Below are 24,391 nucleotides of genomic sequence, written 5' to 3'. Positions count from 1 at the left end.
TGATTATAGCCCCTATTAAACGATGCCATGACTGCGTATCGAGGCAGACAACCCTTTGACTCATTAGCGTAGCAACAGGCACGATCACCCCTATCGACCGCGGCTTGTAAGTTTGTGTCATGAATTCAGATCAGTGACTCACAGGTCATATCTGTAACCCCAAAGTGTGTTCCAAGACTAGTAAGGTTTCGAGGTGAGACCACTAATCTCTCATAAGCTGCAGATTACAGCGCTTGTAGACAAGTGCAGATATCAGAATGGTGGGAATATATAAGCGTATCCTCGTTGTCCGCACGCCAAGAGGGGAACTGATTGACATTGATACTCACTCGTGATTGATTGATCGCAATGCACTTCATATAAGTAAACGGATCCTATGTCCAACAGAGCACAGGCCGGTATAGGCTTGTCAGTGCTGAAGATGAGCGCTGAGCAACGACTTGGTTCATAGAAGATATAGACGACGTACATGCATTAGTACTGTAATTTTGGTGTGCCATAGAATATCATCCAGCACCATCGGAAGCAATGATCGAAACGGAATGTGCGGGAAAATTAATCTCTCATGCTGCCGCTGCAACTACGTCCGCCGATGGCTCAGTTAGAGTAAGCTTCTCAAGAGCATCCTCGAACTGGTCGGCATCGCTATCGCTATCTTCATCTTCCTCCTCATTTTCTTTACTTTCCTCCGACGCAGACCCCTCATCATCTGGAGGTTCGTCCTCAAAATCAAGCTGTCGCTCTTGTCAGCACATCTTCCTGAAGAAGAGCTACATGACGTACTGGATCATAGACAACTCTAATGATTAGGCTGCAGCTCGGACACGTCGCGATATCCTCGCAGTCTGAAAGCTGCTTGCGAGAGATTTCGAAGCGATCACCGCAGGGACAGGGATAGTGGTAGACGCCTTTTACCTCATCCCACGCCATATCTTCAATTTCAATCTCGTCGTAATAAGCCCCCATAATGTGATATAAGGGCTCGTTGCTGATAGCTGCTGGCCTACTGACGGTCTGACTTGCGTCCTTGACTCCGTTCAACGTTATGCACAAGCTGTGCGTCCGCAAAGTTCTGATCCGATCCGTTGGCCCCAACACAACAGTCAGTCTTCTTGGTCCGGTGAATTGACGAGTCCCGTTTAGCTCAGTTGGTAGAGCGCGTCACTAGTAATGACGAGGTCAGTCGTTCAAGTCGGCTAATGGGAAGCATTTTTTATTCCCACACAGCTACCGGGGATCTTTTTGAACCGACAATACCCGGGCCATTATGTAATTCAAGATGCATAGGCCATCAGAGGCTTTCCTGGTAGCTAGTCTCATAGCTGACGTGAATACATATACAACTGGTATGTAGTTAGGGTGTTCATTACCCCGGACATACTGAGTGGGCCGAGGATGCATAATGGAGTGGGTGTGGTGCGTTTTGGTTTTTGAGTTTGACATAGTTGTACTCACCTTTTCCCTTGCATTTCCATGTCACTACAGCCTGTATAGAGTGTGGCGGTGAGCATGAACCAAGGACTTGGAGTAGGCAAGGGCACATTGAGGAGTGTGAGGCTTGAGTACTGAGTTGGAGGTGTCGCAGAGGGATCGATTGACATCCGGGCCCGGTGAGAGATCTAGAAGTGAGTTATAGTTTGCTGTGTTTGGATTTCAACAGCTTTCCACTGAGTAGCACTGAGGTGCCGCGGCAGATCCAAAATCATCACTTTGATCGTGCCTTGCAGGCAGTTGCTTCTACTTGTGACTTCAAGTTTCTGTACTTGATTCCATACGATAATACTTACTACAGTCAGTCAAGGGAACAACCACGCATCCGCCTATTTCGGCGGTACGGCGGCCCTCACAAGCGCTGGATGGCGGTATAACTATCACTAATGTCATCGTTGTACTCCACTGGGTTCATTTCTCTCTGACGCAAATCCCCTTGAGCATGAACCGAGTCTCAAATAATCCCAGAGAGTGGCCGGACATCGATACGTATCAGGTTGTCGGCTATGTTGTAGGTTAGTGAAGAACAACCTTCAATGATGGCGGGCGTTTGACTCTATCTCTGACTGCGGTTATGCAGTGGCATCCTCGACTGCAATGATATATGATTGGGGTGAGCAGCACAGTGCCTATCAAAGCAATTATTGATGCCACCTTGTAATTGATTTAGCACTGACATTCGAACAAGAGGTATGTTAACGCCGTTGATGCCGTTAACAGAGAAGCCATCTCACTACTAAGACTGGATTTATAGGTTGATTTGGTCTGGGTGAGCAGAATATCTTATCATACTACCAACAAAACGAGACAACTAACAATTTCGGGGCAGAGGCGACGCCGGTCTGTCATGGCCGCTCTATGTCTCATTGTATGTAGCCTATGTGATGTGCGGCGGCGCACTTGGCAAGTTGTACATACTGACTTCAAAATATTATAGGTGCGCTACGTTGGAATACTATACGCTTTGTATGTTTACAAGGCTAATAAGTTGGTACTGTGCTAATGAGCCATCTCTCACCATCAGTAGCAACATACTACGCATGTCACTTTACTCCGTTTTAATTTCTTCTGACCAGCAGCATGCAGCGAGCCTCCCCGGAGTTCCGATGACAGATATGGTAGGTATTCTTTACCATTGTCTGTCTCGTCCAACTGACTACACTTTCACTCAGGGGTTAGTGAGATTCCGTTTTTTTGGGGTTCAATACAACGTCTGAAATAGCTGTAAGTTTGCCCAAAGTATTTAGTCCTTAGGGGCTCTTCAATAACTGTGTTTGTCAGGTACTATCTTTTTCCTCACACAAGCGGGGACGTATTTCGTCATAAATACCATTCTCGGGAGTAAGTAACTTAACTGCGTACCTCGGTATCGACTGGACTGAAATATCATGCAAGTCATCATGATTTCTCGGTTACATGCCATGTATCAACGCTCCAGGAAGACCCTGATTTTTCTCGTCGCAACCTTCACAACTCTCACAACCACCTGTGGAATACTGGCCATATTAACAATCCGTGAACTGTCTTGGGGTATGTGTTTCAATTACCATAAACCTTCAGATATCAAGCTGATGGAACGAACAGATGAGCTCGTCATCTCCGGCACCCATCAGTGTGTTTTCGAGGTTCAGAAATACAACCAACTTGAACTTCTGATAGCTGGGGTTTGGATACTTCGCATTGTATGGGAGGTCCTTGTTCTCTGTCTTGCAGCCTGGATTGCTGTAAAGCACTTCCGTGAATTGCAGCGGCTTCCCAGAGGATGCTATACCAGGGACTGTTTCAGGGTGTTGATAAAAACTCATGTGCTTTACTTTGCAGCGTAAGCTTTCGATTTTAACGTGATTCATCATCCACTGAAGTTCTACATGTGCTAGCTTTGCTGCTGTTTCCTGTTTCAGCCTTGGCTGCCTGTCTCCTAGCATCATAGTAAGTATGCCGATCTGTGTCTGACATCCTGCGTCTGACCACTCAGTATTTGTCTTCAGGACTCATCTTCCGTGGGTGCCCAGACCTATTATGGCATACTTCAAATCACCATGTTCGTGCAGTTATTTGTGCTGGGACCGCGTCTCATCCTTAGCATTCGAGAATATCACGCCGAGTTCGTCGATGGGGAAACTGGCATGACGTCAATTGCTTTTGAGGAGCTCTCGATTTCGACTATTAGTAGTGTGTAAACGGTCGAAATGTTCGTGTACTCTGCAGGTCCCAGGGAATATGCGAACTGAATTTCGTCGTGAACAAGTAGTACCGATTTGGAGCCCAAAGTATATTTGAAAGCGATAGGTAGGCAGCCAATATGCCTACTGTACTGCTCACTGCTGGGATTTGCCAATTTTAGTGGTGCATATTCGTCGTTCATTGCAACGTTACGTACATAAAATAACACTACAAGCAAAGCTTCGATGAAAGTCATTGCGCAAATGCGGTTCAAATGTAACCCAATTTACGGGTAATATTGTAATTGAACCAGCAGCTAGGGGTAGCTCTAAAATTTTAATGAAACTCCTCAACGACTACTGAAATATAACTTTGATGCGGCTACACTTGTAATATGAACGGTTTCCATACCCACTAAAACCCCCCGACTCCCTGGACTGACCCAGTTTCTTCATGTGCGAAGCACTGCAGTGTCAAGTTGTCAACTCAACTATGATTGATTTTTGCGAACCACCTGAAATCAGTGGCGGAGTCTTAATTTCTCGACATCAAAACCACACACTCGCTTCTAGACCAAGGTGGGCAGATTCCGTCAGTAGTATGAACAAGCCTGATTGCAGCGCTAGGCTTCCTTTGAAGGTTATCAACATCCGAAATGGATGATCATGTATGTTCGGCCTTGTGCTCTGCAGAGGAGACATGCTCCTCGAAATTCGTAATTCGCGATTGTTTTCCAGACTTATGATAACCGATAGTAGGGACCCCAGCAGTCGATCAACAGCAACGATAACACATAGCAGCGCGCTATATGTACAACCAGCGACGGCTAAATGAGATGTCACATACGCGCACAAAGTCGACACGTATCAAGTCCGACTCGACGGGCATAACCTGAGGGTCCCGACGCCATGATAAAGCATATACACACAAATAATTACTGTACAGTTGCTATTGTGAATTCTCCTCACTCCAAGATGGCATCCGAAGCTGAGCATCGAACGTTTCATACAGAAAAGGCCACCCTCCAAGCGGACAAAGAGTTCTCAGATATATCAGAAGGATTCCAAGTCGCCAAGGATCGGGACGACCCTCCCTCACCTCTACATGAGTTTCCAGAAGGTGGTCTGGAAGCTTGGGCCACTGCTTTTGGAGCGTAAGGAGACTCAAACTCTTTTGCACGGGGGCTACAGGTTCTTACTCGATTTACTTAGGTTTCTTGTAATGTTTTGTGGGGGTGGGTGAGTTTGATGTTGATGTTAGCGGAAATGGCTCTGCGACTGACTCAGGTTAACAGTTATACCGCTTCATTTGGTGTCTATCAAGGTATTTCTGCAGACGAAAGCGAACATGGAACGTTCAGGATATTAATTTCCAGACTTCTATACCCAACATTACCTCACAAATGAGACCTCGTCTGCTATATCGTGAGTTTCTACTACTTGCGTTTTCATGGCGAGTATCCTCAAGGTCTCTTGTAGATGGATCGGGAGCTTGAACGCGTTTTTAATCGCTGCTGTGGGCCTCGTGTCAGGTTCACTATACGACCGAGGATATTTGTGAGTGTAGATTTGTTGGGGGTTCTCGATGATATTCAGCAAGATTAAATAGTCACCATCTCATGATTGCCGGATCGGTTCTGCAGAGTTTTTCTCTATTCATGTTGTCTTTGTCGAAACCCGATCAGTACTACCAGGTAACATCCCCCAATTTTACAATCTCGTTTTCTGACTGACTTAGTTTAGATATTCCTCTCGCAAGGCTTAGGCTTGGGTATCGCGTCTGGGCTCATTTACATCCCTAGTATAACTATCATCTCACATTATTTCCGACGGAGGCGCACGCTGGTTATGGCGTTCGTCGCTTCGGGCTCATCACTGGGTGCTATTGTCCATCCGATCATGCTCAATAACCTCCTCAATGGTCCTGTTGGGTTCGCCAATGGCGTCCGTGCAAGCGCAGGGTTAGTCAGTGTGTTTCTCGTAATTGCATGTCTGTGCATGCGCACTCGCCTTCATCCGCCGGCGAAACCGGTGAACTATATTGTGGCGGCTAGAAAATGTATTCGCGATGTACCGTTTGTTCTCATGGTAGCAGGGTGAGACCTGCAACGCACCTTCTCTCTAATTCCTCCAAATGACCATCCTGCAGGGGCTTTCTTTTCCAGCTCGGCTTCTACTACCCATTATTCTTCTTTCAACTCGACTCTGTCAAGCACGGTGTCAGCGTTACCTTTTCGTTCTACTCTGTAGGTTCCAACACGACACAAGTAGTTTGTCTGCTGACAGGATGACTAGCTGGTGATTTTAAATGCGTCCAATTGTGTCGGGCGAGTCACGGCGGGGTTCATTGCGGGGTACACGGGGGTCCCAAACTTGATCATAATCACGTCAATTTCGTGCGGTGTGCTCATTTTGGGCATGATTGGGTTGAGTAGCTTAGCCAGCGTTATTGTGCTTGGCGTGCTTTATGGCTATTTTTCAGGGTTGAGTAAGTAATTCCCCCACTAGGGTGTTCATAGATTCATCATTGCATTGAGATATCGCGATCTCGGCTCCCCTCATGGTCATCTTAACGCCCAACCTCTCCGAGCTTGGGTAAGTGATCGTCCCAATCTTAATGTATGAGCCATCTGATCTGGATCATAGGGCACGGGTTGGCATCTGTTTCTTCATTCTTTGTGAGTAATATAATTACTTCTAGTTGTTCAATCTTGACACACGATCACTGCAGCATTTGGAAGTTTGATTGGTAGGTGCAGTGGTGTTGTGTTTCTTGCTTCAAATTCTAACACTTTATCTAGGAACACCCATATCCGGCGCTCTGCTAACAACCAATTATATCTGGTGGAAACCGGCTGTGTTCTCTGGGGTGAGTCGACCGTTGCTCTTTTATCCAGAATTTACATTGAATTCGATTGACTGCATAACAGATCGTTTCACTGGCTGGTGGCATGGTACTTATCATCATGCGACATATGCTTCTCAGAAGGCAGATCAAGGACAAGCGTACTATTACTCAAGTTGACATAATAATGTTAGACGACCTGGCTAGTGCTGTGGGCAAAACTGCTTTGAAGTAGTTCTGCGGGTAGAACTGGCAGATGGCAAGACCATCTTCTGCCAGCATGGCACATGGCAGAATCGGGGATTTTTTTGATGGTACTAGAGGTAGCATCGAGTTAATATTCCAAGTCCCGTCTTCATTTGCATCATGATCTGTGACCATAATCTCATCCTCTACTGCTGCAGGCACTAACTCTCGTCAACACTGGTGAGTCACGGTCCTTTATTTCCCGGGACCCGCACGGTGAAACTGCCGTGTATAAATGGTGTTATTCCCGGTCGTCAGAGGTGAGCTGACCCACGACTTCAACGCTCTTGCTTCTTGATTATCTTCCTGGGAATCCGAGGAATTCATTGTGATTGTATTATTTGTGCTCTACGACATACACGCACACGATCTGTATAGAATATCTGAGCATACAACGCATTCCATGAGTTTCCATGGGAAGCCGCAGACGTGGATCATACTCTACATTGGCAAGAAAATCAAAAGCGACTTCAAGATGTGTTGTACATAGACATACAAAACTAACTAAGTGGTTCAGTGTTTCATCAGACCTGGGTCTCACAACACTACGTCAGATTCGGGTATCTCCTTCAAACAAAATCTACCAATGTGACCCGCCAACTCGTCCTTCGCCACCTCGGATCCTGCGAAAAGCGGCTTTGTGCGCTTCTGATACAAAGTCTCCCCGAAAGCTCATCCCAATCCTGCACTATTCGAGTTCTCGTAGATGGGTGTGGGCCTGAGGTCTGAGTTTCCTGGAAGTCTAGGAGTGCACGGCCTTCACGGTGGTCGTTTTCCGGGACTGCGGTCGTCTCGATAGCCATTTGCCAAGGACCTGCTGTCCTTTTCTGGCTGGGCATGGACGAAAGCCAGAATAAGCGCTGCGCTGCGAACAAGCACGGCCACTGTGAGCTTTGTGGACGCGGACGCTCAAACTGCGATGGAAGGTGAGTCACTCCTCGGAGCCGAGGATGCACAACAAAGCTGACCGTGTACTCCTCAATGACGTGGGCATTGGGTTCCGAGGCATCGAGGTCGGGTCGTATGAATCGAATCTGGCCATCGTACAAACATACTGTGGCTCCTTCGTGAAACGTTTTGAGGAAGCGTCCGAATGTCACAGCTGGAGGGTGAAGCTGCCAGAATGGCGTGAGTAATGGTGGTGGGTTTGCATCGGGGTCGTTGGGTATAGTGGAGGGAATATTATACGCAGCCATTAATCGCGTGCTGACGAGCAAAACGCACGGAACCCGACCTGACAGGCGCAAGTCGTACCGTATCTATACAGATTCGTCGGTATTTTCCAATTATACTGGATTCTTCTTCGCACTTACGCGGAGTTTGCCGTCGTGTCCTTTTGGGCAGTCAATTTCAACAGTTATGTCCTTTCGAAAACCGTCGTAATTCTCGTTGAGCTGCATGATACGAAGGAGATGCTTCCTGTCGGAAGTAATCCAGCCATAAATGATATAGTCTCCTGCTGCTGCATAGTTCCGCACAAACACGTTTGTGCGGAAAATGAGGGGTATCCTTATTGAGGGTATCTTTGTATTCAGGTGCACAATCCCGAAAGCGTTGGATCTAGTTAAAATTCGTGAATATGGGGAATTAAGCCCTTGGTAATAAATCGCACCCGTCATTGCACTTGGTTCGTAGTAGCATGAGATCATCGCCACGAGACGATTTATATGGACCGTCTTGGTCGAGGAAGGGCAGCCAGCACATCTCGCTCTGAAAGGTCGTGGATGCAGCGGGAGAGTCATTTGTCCCAGATCCTGTGCTTGGTTTCATTAAGCACAAATTGGAGTGTCGAGAAGGATTGAGATTTCGACAGTGAAAGAGCAACACTAGCCATGTCCCACCCGGAAGAAATTTCAGACCTTGAAATACACCAGGGAAATCCAGCGGGAACGTGTAAAGACGCTTAGGGATGATGCTAGGCTGTGTCCATATGTGGTTAAGTTGGGCAGCGGTTTTCAGTTGGTGACGAATGTCTTCCGCAGTGCATAAACGCAGATGGGGGTAGCACTGATCAAGAAAGCGATGCTGAACGAGGGCGTCGAGCCAGACATGCCGTAATGTAGCAAATTCATGCAATGTTCGACATGTCTGTGAATGAAGCATTAAAAAGCTCCGCAAAGGGGTAAGCTGCTGCATACTCACACTTCCAAGCCTAGTGATGTCCAGGACAGAAAGATACCTCATAATCACGAGCCACACGTCGACCACGAACCTGGAGGAGCTGTAGACACCATGTTGGCTGGCTGGTACAACCATGGGTATCCAAGTCGGTGGTGTTGGTGCGTAAAGAACTCGGAAGTGTGGAAAACATGATTTTTCTGGTCATTTTCAAACTTGCCTGAACAGTCACTGGGTAAGCTATAGTCGGTGTGATCACGACATGATAGGACATGATGGCGTCACGCACGGGTGCCCGAGTTTTGCTTTTCCTTGGGGCTCGCTCTATTATTGGCACGTGTTTGCTTATGTGAGCTTTCTCGGAGCTTCAACCGGAACTTCAACTTGAAGATGGCATACCCTCTTCAGACTCGCGGTGAATTTCCTGGCGCGAAACCCTTCTTCTCAGATCTTATTTTCTCATGAGGCCAAGCATGCGGTCGACGCAGCTTGTTATATCGCAAAGTGCCTGTACGCAATCACCGGCAATCTGCAATACAAGAGGGTATTATCTACCTTAGCAAGTTCAAACATGACAGTCACGGTGACTCTAAGACCTCTGCGTGCAGCTGCCGTTCGCGTTTCTGACCACGCAGCAATTGAAAAATGCAGTGTTGTTTCGTGAGTTGCGACTGGCCACTGACCGGTCCCGACGCAGGCTACTGAGGCGCTGCGATCAGACATCATTGATTGACTTTCACTTGAAGACTTTTTTCGTCCGTACCCAAGGCTTGAAGTAATGACCTCCCGCCAACTTCCAAGGATACAAGAATCCGACTACATATGACATCGAGGTCATCTGAACATTACCTATTCCTTTCAAGAACGGACGTACGTCTGTTGATGAATATATTTGGATACTTACCGCAACCACTAACACGGTCTCTGCATCAGGTAAGTTATCTATTAGTGTTTGCTCCTAGTGTGGCCAAGTAGTCCTCATGTATTTGTAACCTTGTGACAAAGCGGATATCTCCTTCGCGCCCGCTGTCCATCACACAAGCCGAACTATTGACAGTCCTATTTCAATGTTTCTGATAAGACAGCTGTTATCATGTCATCGGACATTTACCATCACGGGGATGGACCCTGCGAGACCCTACGGGTTATTCTATGTACGCATATACTCAATCGCTGTCAACTATTTTCTAATACCCTTCCGAAGTTCCGGTGATGTAATGCACCTCCTAACACCCGCCAAGAGTGGGCTGGGGTAGCCGCTTTAGTATGGTTGTGCGGCGCTCTTGCAGGGTCAAGAGTAAATTTAGTCTTATAATCTGTAAGCCCGCCATTCGCTGCTGCATAACGCTTTACTCCCACTTACGTCTATGTCAATGAAGCTCACAACCCACAATACGTTCACGGCGAACGAGAAGTCTGATGATCTGGGAGAGCTAGGAGATATGCCGTCATCTAATTCCATAACAACTTGTTCAGAATCTGACCCTCCTGATGGCGGGTTTGGGGCATGGGCCACTGCTCTCGGGTGGTAAGTTGTGTCTCAACTTGAAATAATACCTGCATGCTGCTTGTCTGACGTTCTAAACGATGCCTAGCTTCCTCATGCATTTTTGTGGTTTCGGGTTGGTTCTAGCTCCATTCGTTCGAGACATGTCAGTTAACAGCACTTTAATAGATACATATCGTCTTTTGGAGTCTATCAAGGTACGCAGCAGTCGCATAATGAATTATATTCAAAGTTGACAAACAACCTCGAAAGATTATTACACACGAATTTATCTGACCAACCAACCACCGTCTGCAATATCGTAAGTTGATGTACTTTTATTCTGCAGTTCTTGGTCTCAGTCAGCATTAGATGGATCGGTGCATTGACCCCGTTCCTTGCTGTCAGTGTTGCGTTGATCTCGGGTCCGCTGTACGACCGAGGGTGGTTGTAAGTTGTCATATTTTTATGAGTAATTTTTTATTTTATACACAAATGACTGATAGCCATCGGTTGATGATTGTGGGGTCGCTACTCCAATCACTGTCCTTGTTCGCTTTATCCTTCACAAAGCCTGGTCAATTTTACTTGGTGAGCAGTCCGATCAATCTCGTCGTCGATGGGCTACCTATGTGTTGCGACCAGCCTTTGATGGTTCAGGGTGTCCTTTCTGGGTTTGGGATAGGCCTGACATACGCTCCCAGTATCGCGGTCGTCTCTCAGCACTTCTCCAAAAAACGCACATTGGTCATGTCTCTCACCACCTCCGGTGCACCACTTGGTGCCATGATTCATCCGATCATGCTCAATCACCTTTTCAATGGTACCGTGGGCTTTGCCAGAGGCGTCCGCGCCAGCGCGGGCTTTGTCAGTGCCCTGTTATTTGTCGCCTGCTTATCCATGCGCACAAGAGCACTTCCAGCACCAACTACCAGCTATAGTGCGGTGGCACGAAAGTGCTCTCGCGAAGTTCTCTTCATTCTCATGACCGTTGGGTATGTTGTCTCCGGAATAGGCACAAAGAACTCAAAAGTCTTGACAGCTGATTGTGTCTAGGTCATTGCTATTTCAGATCGGGTTTTTCTTCCCTGTGTTTTACTTGCAACTGGACTCTGTCAAACATGATATTGACATCAATTTCTCGTTCTACTCCGTAAGCGAAGGATTTTTCTCTTCACAGTGGACTCTTACATCGATTTAGCTTGTTATTATGAACGCAGCCTGTTTTATCGGACGCTGTACGGCAGGAATGATTGCGCCGTATACGGGGGTGTTGAATTTCACGATCGTATCCACTGTCGCATGCAGTGTCCTCGTCATATCTATGATATCTCTAAGTGACATAGCCAGTGTGGTTGTGTTAGGACTTGGGTATGGCTACTTTTCCGGAGTTTGTATGTATCACACCACAGCTTGTGTAATTTCCGGCACTGACTTTCCAAGATATTGCCCTGTTGGCGCCATTGGTGACTGTGTTCACGCCTGACTTATCTGAGCTAGGGTTAGTTTCTTTTACATGCGCAGTCTGGCAGTGTTGACCCTCATGCAGAGCGCGAATGGGCATATGTTTTGCTGTCATTTGTATGTATCATTCAGGTCTGTTTCGGATCTTCTGACAGTGCGCGAATGGTCAGCCTTTAGCGGATTGATCAGTGGGTAGTTGTTTTCGGAAATTTATCTGACATTGAACCAATATTTTCAGGCGGCCCAATATCAGGAGCTTTGCTTACATCTCAATATAGATGGTGGATAGCGTCGCTCTTCAGTGGGGTGGGTAATTCGCATTGTTCCTGCACTTGCACAAACCTCATGCTGAAATTTTTTTCTAGCTCATCGCTATTGTCGGAAGTTCGATGTTTGTGATGATGCGCTTGATAATATACCGCCGAGAAATAAACGGAAGACAAGCATAGCTGGCGGGGACACGCGAACCACTTGTTTAGAGGGGTTGTGTATAATCTCATGCTGGATTAGATGGGACTTGACGCAAATAGATATGTACGTGTATTCAACGCGTGTGCAGGCGGTGACCAACTCCCGACTTCAAATTGAGTAACAACGAATCACTTCGAGTCTCTGATTTTCAGATACCTCCATGGCGATAAAATTATGGACAGCCTACCTGCTCTAGTTTCACACATGCCAAGAAGCAAGACGACAATTAATCCTTTAAAGTCCACGCCTGTTGGGCACTCATGTCAACAAGTGTTACGTGCATCGAGCACCGTCTGCGATTTCTGATATCGAACCATCTTTCACACCTAGACGGAGAAATCAAATGACAATCTGGGGTCAGACTCGTCAAGAGGCAAAGTTAGCGACAGGCAGCAATGCCAAATATTACACACCACACTTCGACCGATAACTTAACTTTCCCTTCCTTAGGTAAGTTGTCAGCGTTCACTCCTATGTAGCATGGCCTGTCAGTCTGTATGCGTAATCAGTAAAACCGATATGGTCTTCGTGGCAGGACGGATAATAGATCTTCTTTTCTTCAAGCCCGCTGTCAACGGTCGACCTCACAAACCGAACAGTCGACTATTCAGTCCTATTTAAATTTACGTAGCAAGAGCTGCCAACATGCCGTCAAGTATCCATCCTCAGTCACAAGGGCATGGACCTTAAGTTGAAGACCCTGCAGTCCAGGATTCTTCTATGTGTAATAAATCCATCGAGATGACTTGCTAGCGCCTGTCTGTGATGTAATGCCAGGTAGCCCCTTTAGTATGAGGTTGCACGGCGTCCTTGCAGGGTCGAGGTTGATACCAGTATATCCAGCAACTATGAATAGCGAAGCCACAGCTGTAGCGTCCAAGCGGGCGGCGTTTGGTAGACCAAATGATTTGCACCTGCTGCAGGCTGTATCCAGCCGTCTCCAAGATAGAGTCCTGTTAGCGTTATACGGAGAAGGATTGGCAGCCCTCATCAGGGGGACAGCCACTAAGACTACTCGCCCTTTCAGTGTTGTTTATGGTCTAGGAGTACCAACAAATGGTTATGGATGTCTTACTTGGTTCCTTTAGCTACACCAGATATCTTGCGGGATGTGCATATATTCCTTTGGCCTATAGCCACAAAGAATCACATTTCTATCTATGGCGGAATTATCATTTTGTGCGTAAAAATGCAAACTTTGAGGGACATAGCTACAGGAAGTCACGGTAGCACATATAAGTCTAGGCAAACCTGACATTCTACAAGACGGCGTTTTGAACTGCGGAGCAATAACCCCAGCACTATTATCGTTGTTTCTGCAGCAGCTATTCATCATCTGTACAGACTTAAAAAAGGTAGTTGGTGCGCTTGAGAAGATGTCAATTGAGAGAAGATGCTCCAGCTGTGAACACATAAGATCGAATCGTGACGTCGTTGCCCTCGGAACTTCAGTATGCTGTGAGTGAGTGATTGATGGTGGGCACATTGGCATGAGATGGTCATCGGCGATACAGGTAAAAGGGCAGAGGTTAAAAATAATCGGAGGCATGTGAACCTTGCAATTACAGCGGGGGTTCATCGGCATGAGGGATCTTTTGGAGTGGGCCCACCGTAGACTCGGACGACCATGACGCGACAAATGTTTGGCCCTTCAGTCATCCCTCGGGTTTTTCCCAGCTGAACTTTCGCTATACAGTTGGTTGTAAACCGTGACAGAGGCTGCTGGATAGACAGCTTGCAGGCGACGTAGATTTGTCTCATACGTGGCAGATTTGAATCAGTCGGTAAACTCCGAAGCCAAATTAATGATGACGGTGGAGTTGACTCACTCGTTCTCAACGTTCAACCATTTACTCTCCCAGTTGAACACAATGCACATCAAGCTGTTGCCTTTATTGGCATGGCAATCCACGACGGAGCTCCGAGTACCATTGCTGCGGTGTGACCAACTCGTTGTCTAGACAGTGTAGCAGACGAAGTTTACGCAAGACCAGGATATCTTCTCTACGAAGGGAGCTGGCTCGTTCGACTGACTTATCGCCATGTGCATGCAACAAGCTTGTCAAGTCTGATCTGTGGCACAACGACATGGTGCGACCCCGAACTCGTCAAAACGTATCAGGTTACATAACCAAATCAAGGCGGCAGTAGTATCTTTTCCGCCCTCACGTCCGAGTCAGATGGATCCACATTCGTTCGCCACAATTTTCCTTTAATCGGCTCGAAATCTGGCAGTGTGGTGTGGCGGTGTCGCAGATCGCTCTGATAGAGTGGTCGCGCTAACACCCCTCCCAAGTTAGGCTCCCCTAGGCATACCCTTATAGAAGGAAGGCAGTCGTAGAATCTACCTCCCAATTAATCTGGGCGGAACCATTACCACGCGCTAACCACACAGATTGTTTTGCGCATACAAAAATATCGAAACGCCGGGAAGGTGAGCCGAATATATCATATTGTCTCATATCATTTGTTGATTTTGACAAGGACGAAGACCGTTAGCCACGAATTAAAATGTTTGCCCGATGGCCAGGTGCTTTCAGCACATGAACCACGAAGACAGTAACCGTGGGCTCCATTTGGTCGTTTCCTTCCGGCTGGACACTTCGTTGACAGCAAAACGAGCCTGCAAGCCCAGCATTTGTTGTTGCATAACGCTTCATATCACGATGTGTCTTTCGTACGTACTTTACTTTACATACACAATCACTCATCCTTCACATTTCCTTTTCATTCTCCGTCTCAAGAACACATTTATTTTCCTTCCGTCAGTCCTTCAATCACAGATCGAGGTGAGCATTCGTGTTTACCACACAGTCTCTGATAGGCCGGCATAGTCCCTCTTCTCTTTTCTAGTCCGAGCCCCTTCACTTGAATACTTTCCTCGCCAGCCAGTTCCTTCGATGTCTATGACTCAGTCCAAAATCAGCAATGCGCTCGCGTCACACGACAAATTAAATGAACTGGAAGAACTGGGACACAGGCATTCACCTGATTCCTCAGCACTTTGCTCAGAGTCTGACCTTCCAGACGGCGGTTTTTGGGCATGGGCAACTGCTTTCGGGTGGTAAGTTGTGTTTCAATTGATTCTCGTGAGCGGCATATCTCACAATCGCAATGACACTCAGTTTTTTGATACAATTTTGTGGTTTTGGGTTCGTTCTGGCACCATTCGTTTGAGAGACATTATATAACAACACTTGAGCAGATACGTATCATCTTTTGGAGTATATCAAGGTACGCAGCAGTCGCATGATTGGTTGTGCACATGATTGACAAACTGCCTTGCAAGATTTTTACACACGAATTTACCTGGCCGACCTACCACCGTCTGCAATATCGTAAGTGTATGCACTTATACTATGTATGGAATTTGTAGTCTCAGATGCTGTCAGATGGATCGGTGCATTGACCTCATTCCTGGCAGACAACGTGACCTTGATCTCAGGACCGCTGTACGATAGGGGGTGGTTGTAAGTTGCCACATTGTTCGTAATTGTATTTGCACTAATTCCTGATAGCTACCAATTGATGATCGTGGGATCATTGCTCCAAGCGCTGTCCTTGTTCGCGTTATCTTTCGCAAAGCCTGGTCAGTTCTACTTGGTGAGCAGCCCCTGCAATTCTGTGGATGAGCTACCTATATGCGTGATTAGATTTTCATGGTTCAAGGTGTCCTTTCTGGGATTGGGATGGGCCTGACATATGGTCCCTGCATGGCAGTTATCTCTCAGCACTTCTCCAAAAGACGCACATTGGTGATGTCTTTCGTCGCGTCCGGTTCACCACTGGGTGCCGTTATTCATCCGATCATGCTCAATTATCTTTTGAATGGCTCCGTTGGCTTTGCGAGAGGCGTCCGTGCCAGTGCGGGTTTTGTCAGTGCTTTGTTATTGATATCCTGCTTATCCATGCGCACGAGAGCACTGTCGACGTCGAAACCGACTGCCAGCTATAGTGCAGCTGCACGAAAATGCTCTCGCGATGTTTTCTTCATTCTCATAACCGCTGGGTACGTCACTTCTGGCATGTGCACAAGTTCGACTCGAAGTATTAAGATCCGATTGTGCCTAGGTCAACGCTATTTCAGATCGGGTATTACTTCCCTATATTTTACATGCAACTTGACTCTATCAAACATGGGATCAACGTCCAGTTCTCGTTCTACTCTGTACGTCTAAGATTTTCTTTTTTGTCGTTGAAATTTCCAACTCGACTTAGCTTGTGATCATGAATGGTGCCTGTGTCATCGGTCGCTGCACGGCAGGAATAATTGCAGCGTACACGGGGACTTTAAACTTCACGATTGCATCCACTGTTGCATGCAGTGCCCTCATCATATCCATGATAGCGCTGAGGGACGTAGCCAGTGTAGTTGTGTTAGGACTTGCGTATGGTTACTTCTCTGGAGTTTGTATGTATCACACTGCAGCTTGTGTAATTTTTGGCACTGACTTTCCAAGACATTGCGCTGATGGTCCCATTGGTGACTGCGTTCACGCCTGACTTGTCCGAGCTAGGGTTAGCTTCTTTTACATGTGCACTCTGGCAATGTTGACACTCATACGCAGGGCGCGCTTTGGGATATGTTTTGCCTTCACCGGTGTGTATTATCCAGCTCTGTTTCGGAACTTCTGACAGTGCGCGAATGGTCAGCCTTTGGCGGATTACTCGGTGAGTATTTGCTTTCCGGTTTCTATCTGCCATTGAACCAATATTTTCAGGCGGCCCAATATCAGGAGCTTTGCTTACATCTCAATATAGATGGTGGATAGCGTCGCTCTTCAGTGGGGTGAGTTCGTATTGTTCCTGCACTTGCGGAGCCCCATACTGAAATTTGTGTCTATCGTGATAAGCTTATCTCTTTTGTCGGAAGTGCGATGTTTGTGGTGACGCGATTGATGATATACCGTCGACGATAAATGGAAGAGATAATTTAGCCACCCACAGCCGGTGGCAAAGAGGTGAACCACTTGTTCTATGAGCGATTTCTGTTCAGGTTCGATATAGATTGTGTCGTGCTTGTCGATTTAACATATCCTTGTGCTCAGTCGGTGGCACCAGGATATCATGACATACACCTATGCACACTTTCACAATACATAGATTATACTCATTCGCTGCTAAACTGTCTTGATGTCACCGTACAGCCACCCAGGAAGGCAACAAGCAAAACACAAAAGGCAATCGCCGTTACGGCAGCCACGTGGAAGGCGCTTAATTACTCTTCGACATTGACTCGCACCCGGTGTGCTAGTGAGGCGGCCTACCTCTGATTCCTTGTTGCTTCTTTCTTCGCTGATATGATGGCAGGTGAAAACAATACTGCAGCTCATCCGCGAACACGATGATAAAGCGCGTTTGAACTTTACACGTTCGGAAGCGATGTGCTTCACTCGTTCCATACACCGGTTGACCGCCCGACCTGTCTTGTGACGACATCGGGCCCGTTACTGACTACTGATACTCTCACCTCGTGAGCACGAGGTCGGAGCAGATTCACTTGCATCATCCTCTAAAGCCGTGCGGTAAAGGAATGAACACCTCCCCTCCACGCCTGGGCCTTGGTCATGGTGAATGGGCCCGCCTACCAGTGCAATATCCGGATTTCCGAGCAAGCTGCAGCATTGTTCGGCGCTTCCTTTTAGGTGAGTGCCTTTCCTGATGAGTATGAATTGCCCACCAATGATTCAAGGGCAGCAAATATTACAGCTGGCATATGAAGCAACGCCTGTGACCTCACCCCAAGGAAATCTTATGAAGGGTGTGGTTCCAATCGGAATTCCACACATTTTACTTATACTGCACGCTTGCGTATCCCCTTGCGGCGGTATTCAATGAGTAGATTTCCTACCGTATTTACTCTATCGTTCACTTTCTTAGGTAAGTTGTCAGCATTCACTCCTAGTACAGCTAATCACCAGACCATTTTCATGACAGGGCAAGTATTGGATTTTGTTTCCTTCGGGCCCCTGTCGGCCATGCAAGCCGAAAATTTGATGCTCTATTTTCAAATCCCCCTGACAAGACAGCTGTTATGATGCCGTCAGGTATCTATGATAACAAGGTTGGACCCTGCGAGACCCTATGAATTATTCTATGGACGCATTGAGATCGCCGTTAACGACTTGTTAACGCCCTGCAGATGATGTAATGCATCTCTTACCGGGTAACCCCTTCAGTATGATGTTGCACGGTGTTCTTGCAGGGTTACAGTTCACATTGTCCCTATATTCTGGAATACCAGCATCTACTGGTGAATAACGCTTTACTCACCCATATATTTCTTCTATAACAGCTATGGCGCAGGCCGACTTCGATGAGCCCACGGTGAATGAGAAGTTAGGCGATCTGGAAGAGCTGGGACGCAAACAGTCATCTGACTCCTCGACACCATGTTCAGAATCTGACCCTCCGGATGGCGGGCGTGTGGCATGGGCGACTGCTTTTGGATCGTAAGATGTTCTCAAATTATATTTGCGAGTTGCGCGTCTCACTGTCGCCACGATGCTTAGTTTCCTGATGCAATTTTGTGGCTACGGGTTAGTCCTAAATCCCTTTGATCGAGACATCGATTGATAGTTCTCAAACAGATACGTATTCTCTTTTGGAGTCTATCAAGGTACACAGTGGTTGCATGATTAGTTGTATACGTGGTTTACAAACGACCTTGGAAGATTTTTACACACGAATTTATCTGACCAACCAACCTCCGTCTGCAATATCGTAAGTGAATATGCCTACTATGATATTTGTGATCTCAGCCAGCGTCAGATGGATCGGTGCATCGAGCTCGTTCCTCTTAGCCAGTATCACCTTGATATCCGGTCTGTTGTACGACAGAGGGTGGTTGTAAGTTGACATATATTCATAGTCAGTTGTTTATACACTAATTGCTGATAGCTACCAATTAATGATCGTGGGGTCGTCGCTTCAATCACTGTCTTTGTTTGCGTTATCCTTCGCAAAACCTGGTCAGTTCTACTTGGTGAGCAGCCCAGGCAATCCTGTGCACGGGCCACTTACATGTGGTGACTAGATTTTCATGGTTCAAGGTGTCCTTTCTGGGATTGGGTTAGGCCTGACGTATGGTCCTAGCATGGCAGTCATCTCTCGACACTTCTCCAAAAGACGCACATTGGTGATGTCTTTCGTCGCGTCCGGCTCACCACTGGGTGCCGTTATTCATCCGATCATGCTCAATCACCTTTTGAATGGTTCTATTGGCTTTGCGAGAGGCGTCCGCATCAGTGCAGGTTTTGTCAGTGCTCTGTTATTGATTGCCTGCTTGTCCATGCGCACGAGAGCACTGTCGACGCCGACTGTCAGCTACAGTGCAGTTGCACGAAAATGCTCTCGTGAGGTCCCCTTTATCCTCGTGACCGTTGGGTATATTCTCTCTGAGTACACAGACTCGAATTCTTTGAAGCTAATCGTGCTTAGGATCATGCTATGTCAAATGGGCTTTTTCTTCCCGTTATTCTATTTACAACTGGACTCTATCAAACATGGGATCGACGTCCATTTCTCGTTCTACGCTGTATGTCTATCATGTTCTTCCTCGTCACTGTCATCTTCTCAATGTGAATTAGCTCGTGATCTTGAATGCTGCATGTGCCATCGGACGCTGCACGGCAGGAATAATTGCAGCCTATACGGGGTTGTTGAATTTGACCATCGCATCTACTGCTGCGTGCGGTGCTCTCACCATATCCATGATAGCTCTGAGTAACATATCCAGTGTAGTTGTGATAGCCGTTACATACGGCTACGTTTCTGGAGTTTGTAGGTTTCTCACTGCCGCTAGTGTAATTTCTGGTACTGACGATCCAAGACGACGCGGTATTGGTCCCACTGGTGACTACAATGACGCCCGACTTATCGGAGCTAGGGTCAGTTTTGTTTATACACATAGTCTGGCCAATCATTGATCATCCTATGTAGGGCACGAATGGGCATATGCTTTGTTTTCACCGGTGCGTATCATTCAGCTCTGCTTCGGAACTCCTCACAGACTGCGAATCTTCAGCGTGTGGCTCATTAATCAGTGAGTAGGTTTTTTCGGTCTTTATTTGCCATTGAACCGGCGTATGGCCCCAGGTGGTCCAGTATCAGGCGCTTTACTGTCATCTCAATATAGGTGGTTGATACCGTCGCTCTTCAGTGGGGTGAGTGATCGTAATCGTTCTCGCACTCACCGTGCTGAATTTGTTTCCTGTGGTGATAAGATCATTTGTCTTGTCGGAAGTTTGGTGTTTGTGGTGATGCGGTTGATGATATACCGACAACGATAAATGCAAATATAGCTTGGCGCGAAAAGAGGTCAACCGCTTGTTCTACTTACGACTCATGAGGGGTTTCGACGGGGCCGGTATATGTACGAGACTGGGCAGCACTGGTGATTGAGTGAATATATGCGTGATGAATGTATTGAAAGTATCATGATGTGCAGACGTAGCAATATTCCCACCAATATGTAGAATCGAATCATGAATGAACACAATCACTGATGCTGCAGCTGGGCTGGCTTATATATTATATGTACCACAGTTTCCAGAAGCCAATACACTTCATGTTACGGCAGCCACGTAACAGCCTGTGACAGCCTGTGACAAACCTCTTGCCTCCCAGAATTTGTTTCTTCGCGCGCTGATGGACTCAGATGGAGGCGAAAAAATGTTATCTCGTTAGTCCCTTGGGCAATCCGCGAGCACGACGACGATGATCAAAACGCATGTGGATTTCAGATACGAGGCCGCGTTCCGCTCACTTCGTACACCGTCATATCGAACTGTCGTGGTCTACCGCCTGACCTATCTTACAACAACACTAGACGGCCCAGCACTCGATGGGCTCCCGGCCACGTACTCACCGCAGTGTTGCTTTGGACTTACCCTCGGATGGGACCCTTGCCTAACGAGTATGTGAATGTCTTCACAACGGCAGCAATGTGCTACCGCTGACCTACCTGGGCGATGCTGGTGACCTCACGCCGGGATTATGTACAAGGGATCCGACGAAGAGTTAGGTATTTTATCAATTACATTTCCTAGATCTACTCACTACACTCTCCTCCTTAGGTAAGTTCTTAGCATTCAAATATTCACTCATAGTGCGGCTGATCATTCCTTATGTGTAATCAGTGTACTGATTGCCAAGCCAGGTATTGAATCTCCTTTCCTTCGCGCTCGCTGTCAACCACCCAAACCGAACAGTAACCTGGCAGTTGGCAGTTCTTCTTAATAAGGCTGCTGTTATTATTACATCAGGTGTCTACCGTGACTGATCACGAGGACGAACCCCGCAAGATCCTATGGATTCTTCTATGCGTGCATTGAAATCGCCATCAACGACTTGTCAATGCCCTGCATGTGATGTAATGCACCTCTTACCAGGTAACCCCTTTAGAATGAGGTTGCATGTCACTCTTGCAGGGTCACGGTTAATGTCGTCCTTATAATCTGGAATGCCCGCATTTGCTGGTGCATAACGCTATATTCATCCACCATTTCATTCGATAGCGGCTATGACGCAGTCAGAAGTCCGTAATGAGCCCACGACGAACGAGAAATTAGATGATCTGGAAGAGCTGGGACGCAAACAGTCTGAATCCTCACCGCCATGTTCAGAATCTGACCCTATGGATCGCGGGCGTCGGGCATGGGCAACTGCTTTTGGATGGTAAGCTTTTTCTCCAATGATGTTTGAAAGTTGTGTATCTTACATTTGTCACGATCTCAGTTTCCTGGTGCAATTTTGTGGCTACGGGTTAGTCCTAGTTCTTTTCGATTGAGACATATCAGTTGATAGTTCTTAATAGATATATAAACTCTTTTGGAGTCTATCAAGGTACGCAGTGCTCGTGTGATTGATCATATCCAAAGTTGACGTACTAACTAACTGGAGATTTTTACACGCGAATCTATCTGACCAACCAAGCACCGTCTACAATATCGTGAGTGAATGTACTTCTACTCTGATGGTAGTCTCAATCAGCGTTAGATGGATCGGCGCATTGACTTCGTTCCTCGCAGCCAATACCACCTTGATCTCAGGTCTGCTGTACGACAGAGGATGGTTGTAAGTTGATGCTCGAGGTCAATTGTTTATCACACTAATTTCTAATAGCTACCAATTGATGATCGTGGGGTCGTCGCTTCAATCACTGTCCTTGTTCATGTTATCCTTCGCAAAGCCTGGCCAGTTCTACTTCGTGAGTGGCTCCACTAAATCTCGGGGGTGGGCTACCTATATTTGCGATTAGGTTTTTATGATTCAGGGTGTGCTTTCTGGGATTGGAATGGGCTTGATGTATGGTCCCAGCATGGCAGTCATTTCTCAGCACTTCTCCAAAAGACGCACATTGGTGATGTCTTTTGTCGCGTCCGGTACACCATTGGGTGCCATTGTTCATCCAATGATGCTCAATCATCTTTTTCATGGTACTGTTGGCTTTACCGGAGGCGTCCGTGTCAGTGCAGGTTTTGTCAGTGCTCTGTTATTGATCGCCTGCTTATCCATGCGCACGAGAGCACTGACGACGTCGAAACCGACTGCCAGTTATAGTGTAGTTGCACGAAAATGCTCTCGCGAGGTTCCCTTTATCCTCATGACCGCTGGGTATGTTCTCTCTGACATGCACACAACCCGACTCGAAGCCTTTGAAGCTAATCGTGCTCAGGATCACGCTGTGTCAGATCGGCTTTTTCTACCCTGTATTCTATTTACAGCTGGACTCTATCAAACATGGGGTCGACGTTCATTTCTCGTTCTACTCCGTACGTTCAAACGTTTTCTTCTGTGTCATCGAACCTCAATCCGATTTAGCTTGTGATCTTGAATGCTGCCGCTGTTATTGGACGTTGCACAGCAGGAATAATTGCATCTTATACTGGGTTGTTGAACTTGACCATTGCATCCACTTTCGCATGCGGTGCCCTCATCATATCCATGATAGCTCTGAGTCAGATGTCCGGGGTGATTGTGATAGCCGTCACATATGGCTACGTTTCTGGAGTTTGTACGTTTCACACTGCCGCTAGTGTAATTTCTGGTATTAATGATCCAAGTCGTTTCAATGTCGGTCCCGCTGGTGACTATGTTGACGCCCAACTTATCGGAGCTAGGGTCAGTTTTGTTCATACACATAGTCTGACCAATCATTGACCCTCCTATGCAGGGTGCGAATGGGCTTTTGCTTTGGTTTCACCGGTGTGTATGATTTAGTTCTGTTTCGGAACTCCTAACAGACTGCGAATATTCAGCATTTGGTTCAGCACTCAGTGAGTCGTTTTTTCTGGTCTTTATTTGCTACTGAACCGACGTCATACATGTTTTTAGGTGGTCCAGTATCAGGCGCTTTACTATCATCCCAATATAGGTGGTTGATACCGTCGCTCTTCTGTGGGGTGAGTGATCGTGATCGTTCTCGCACTTCTCCGTGCTGAAATCGTTTCTGGTGATAAGATCATCTGTTTTGTCGCAAGTTTGATATTTGTGGTGATGCGGTTGATAATATACCGCCAACGATAATGGAAACATGGCTTGGCGCGAAACGAGGTGAACCGTTTGGTTTACTTACGACTAATGAGGGGTTTCGCTGGGAATTGGGTTCAATGAGGGCTTTCCCTGGGGCTGGTATATACACGCGACGAGACTGGACGAAGGGCAGCGTTATCTCGCGATTGTGCGTAAATATGTACGTGATACATGACTGAAAACATGTGCAGACTTAGACATATTTCGGGACCACCGATCTACTTATAAGTCGAAAGTAGTACAATGATATGTTTGAATTGATCCCTAGATCAGTCCCTAGATCAGTGGACGATAGGCATTAATCTTCTCTTGTCCGCGGTCCGGCTTGAGATTATAGTGGGTTAACATTAGCCTCACCGAGAATAACTTAAATAAACTCCCTTTCAGTCTCAAAAAAAACTGAAACACCATGGGGAATCGTTGGGGAAAGTTCAGGCACCAGACTAATCGGAGCAGCCATGAAGCAACCCGAGGCTCGACCGTCGTTCGCCCGGTGTTACGTCACTGTAGGACTATTATTGCAGAGTATTATGACTATCCTTGTCAACAACTTTGACTATCCAGCAGCAGCTC

General features: G+C 46.9%; 7 protein-coding genes and 1 non-coding gene across 8 annotated transcripts; 6 read left to right on the top strand and 2 right to left on the bottom strand.

Annotated features, from left to right (window-relative positions):
• Positions 1-367: 367 nt before the first annotated feature.
• On the bottom strand, positions 368-1,171 carry DEU56DRAFT_419772 (zf-CSL-domain-containing protein). The gene is made up of 3 exons (XM_041346138.1): positions 784-1,171; positions 470-734; positions 368-415 (listed from the first exon to the last, which is right to left on the bottom strand). The coding sequence occupies exons 1-2, from the start codon at positions 964-966 to the stop codon at positions 564-566; spliced, it is 354 nt and encodes a 117-aa protein (XP_041207191.1). The 5' UTR covers positions 967-1,171; the 3' UTR covers positions 368-415; positions 470-563.
• DEU56DRAFT_t72 lies at positions 1,134-1,206 on the top strand. The gene has a single exon. It is a non-coding gene; the product is annotated as a tRNA-Thr (tRNA).
• Positions 1,207-4,628: 3,422 nt separating this feature from the next.
• DEU56DRAFT_913932 (major facilitator superfamily domain-containing protein) lies at positions 4,629-6,733 on the top strand (the record flags this gene model as incomplete). The annotated part of the gene is made up of 14 exons (XM_041357576.1): positions 4,629-4,807; positions 4,866-4,892; positions 4,949-4,977; positions 5,030-5,078; positions 5,133-5,210; positions 5,263-5,347; positions 5,397-5,749; positions 5,803-5,899; positions 5,949-6,141; positions 6,191-6,248; positions 6,300-6,331; positions 6,385-6,402; positions 6,455-6,522; positions 6,584-6,733. 14 exons carry the CDS (start codon positions 4,629-4,631, stop codon positions 6,731-6,733), a joined length of 1,416 nt encoding a protein of 471 aa, XP_041207190.1.
• A 383-nt stretch (positions 6,734-7,116) lies between these two features.
• Positions 7,117-9,145, bottom strand: DEU56DRAFT_811013 (uncharacterized protein). The gene is made up of 5 exons (XM_041353537.1): positions 8,887-9,145; positions 8,357-8,832; positions 8,058-8,304; positions 7,713-8,003; positions 7,117-7,658 (listed from the first exon to the last, which is right to left on the bottom strand). The coding sequence occupies exons 1-5, from the start codon at positions 8,998-9,000 to the stop codon at positions 7,314-7,316; spliced, it is 1,473 nt and encodes a 490-aa protein (XP_041207189.1). The 5' UTR covers positions 9,001-9,145; the 3' UTR covers positions 7,117-7,313.
• Positions 9,146-10,229: 1,084 nt separating this feature from the next.
• DEU56DRAFT_950789 (major facilitator superfamily domain-containing protein) lies at positions 10,230-12,533 on the top strand (the record flags this gene model as incomplete). The annotated part of the gene is made up of 13 exons (XM_041359133.1): positions 10,230-10,390; positions 10,458-10,484; positions 10,538-10,566; positions 10,622-10,670; positions 10,721-10,798; positions 10,855-11,343; positions 11,405-11,501; positions 11,550-11,742; positions 11,792-11,849; positions 11,898-11,929; positions 11,983-12,000; positions 12,051-12,118; positions 12,178-12,533. The coding sequence occupies 13 exons, from the start codon at positions 10,230-10,232 to the stop codon at positions 12,259-12,261; spliced, it is 1,383 nt and encodes a 460-aa protein (XP_041207188.1). The 3' UTR covers positions 12,262-12,533.
• A 2,237-nt stretch (positions 12,534-14,770) lies between these two features.
• Positions 14,771-17,396, top strand: DEU56DRAFT_419362 (major facilitator superfamily domain-containing protein). Its single transcript, XM_041346137.1, has 14 exons — positions 14,771-14,960; positions 15,028-15,347; positions 15,409-15,435; positions 15,489-15,517; positions 15,573-15,621; positions 15,676-15,753; positions 15,802-15,886; positions 15,937-16,292; positions 16,355-16,451; positions 16,502-16,694; positions 16,744-16,801; positions 16,852-16,954; positions 17,005-17,072; positions 17,137-17,396. Exons 2-12 carry the CDS (start codon positions 15,184-15,186, stop codon positions 16,916-16,918), a joined length of 1,203 nt encoding a protein of 400 aa, XP_041207187.1. The 5' UTR covers positions 14,771-14,960; positions 15,028-15,183; the 3' UTR covers positions 16,919-16,954; positions 17,005-17,072; positions 17,137-17,396.
• Positions 17,397-19,466: 2,070 nt separating this feature from the next.
• Positions 19,467-20,013, top strand: DEU56DRAFT_810977 (uncharacterized protein; the record flags this gene model as incomplete). Its single annotated transcript, XM_041353536.1, has 2 exons — positions 19,467-19,820; positions 19,873-20,013. Coding segments are annotated over exons 1-2 (224 nt in total), but the record flags the coding sequence as incomplete, so codon positions are not given.
• Positions 20,014-21,337: 1,324 nt separating this feature from the next.
• Positions 21,338-24,082, top strand: DEU56DRAFT_810965 (major facilitator superfamily domain-containing protein). The gene is made up of 15 exons (XM_041353535.1): positions 21,338-21,392; positions 21,444-21,961; positions 22,022-22,048; positions 22,101-22,129; positions 22,187-22,235; positions 22,283-22,360; positions 22,409-22,493; positions 22,545-22,900; positions 22,962-23,058; positions 23,108-23,300; positions 23,350-23,407; positions 23,460-23,491; positions 23,545-23,562; positions 23,621-23,688; positions 23,747-24,082. Exons 2-15 carry the CDS (start codon positions 21,807-21,809, stop codon positions 23,810-23,812), a joined length of 1,311 nt encoding a protein of 436 aa, XP_041207185.1. The 5' UTR covers positions 21,338-21,392; positions 21,444-21,806; the 3' UTR covers positions 23,813-24,082.
• Positions 24,083-24,391: the final 309 nt, after the last annotated feature.

Source organism: Suillus clintonianus, assembly GCF_016758775.1.
Source record: "Suillus clintonianus strain FC179 chromosome Unknown DEU56scaffold_48, whole genome shotgun sequence".
Classification (NCBI taxonomy): domain Eukaryota; kingdom Fungi; phylum Basidiomycota; class Agaricomycetes; order Boletales; family Suillaceae; genus Suillus; species Suillus clintonianus.
The sequence above is the reverse complement of the archived record's forward strand: the minus strand, read 5'-3'. Positions and strand labels throughout refer to the sequence as shown.

Bases quoted from the DNA above. Each gene is read 5' to 3' on its own strand.
- DEU56DRAFT_419772 (XM_041346138.1), bottom strand. From the start codon at position 966: ATGGGGGCTTATTACGACGAGATTGAAATTGAAGATATGGCGTGGGAT. The intron at 735-783 runs GTACGTCATGTA...CAAGAGCGACAG, and splicing joins TTAGAGTTGTCTATGATCCA to CTTGATTTTGAGGACGAACC.
- DEU56DRAFT_810965 (XM_041353535.1), top strand. From the start codon at position 21,807: ATGACGCAGTCAGAAGTCCGTAATGAGCCCACGACGAACGAGAAATTA. The intron at 22,049-22,100 runs GTTAGTCCTAGT...AGTTCTTAATAG, and splicing joins GTGCAATTTTGTGGCTACGG to ATATATAAACTCTTTTGGAG. The intron at 22,901-22,961 runs GTATGTTCTCTC...AATCGTGCTCAG, and splicing joins TTTATCCTCATGACCGCTGG to GATCACGCTGTGTCAGATCG.
- DEU56DRAFT_811013 (XM_041353537.1), bottom strand. From the start codon at position 9,000: ATGGTTGTACCAGCCAGCCAACATGGTGTCTACAGCTCCTCCAGGTTC. The intron at 8,833-8,886 runs GTGAGTATGCAG...CTTCATTCACAG, and splicing joins ACATCACTAGGCTTGGAAGT to ACATGTCGAACATTGCATGA. The intron at 8,004-8,057 runs GTAAGTGCGAAG...GAATCTGTATAG, and splicing joins GACACGACGGCAAACTCCGC to ATACGGTACGACTTGCGCCT.
- DEU56DRAFT_419362 (XM_041346137.1), top strand. From the start codon at position 15,184: ATGTCTATGACTCAGTCCAAAATCAGCAATGCGCTCGCGTCACACGAC. The intron at 15,518-15,572 runs GTACGCAGCAGT...CTGCCTTGCAAG, and splicing joins ATCTTTTGGAGTATATCAAG to ATTTTTACACACGAATTTAC. The intron at 16,802-16,851 runs GTTAGCTTCTTT...ACTCATACGCAG, and splicing joins CCTGACTTGTCCGAGCTAGG to GGCGCGCTTTGGGATATGTT.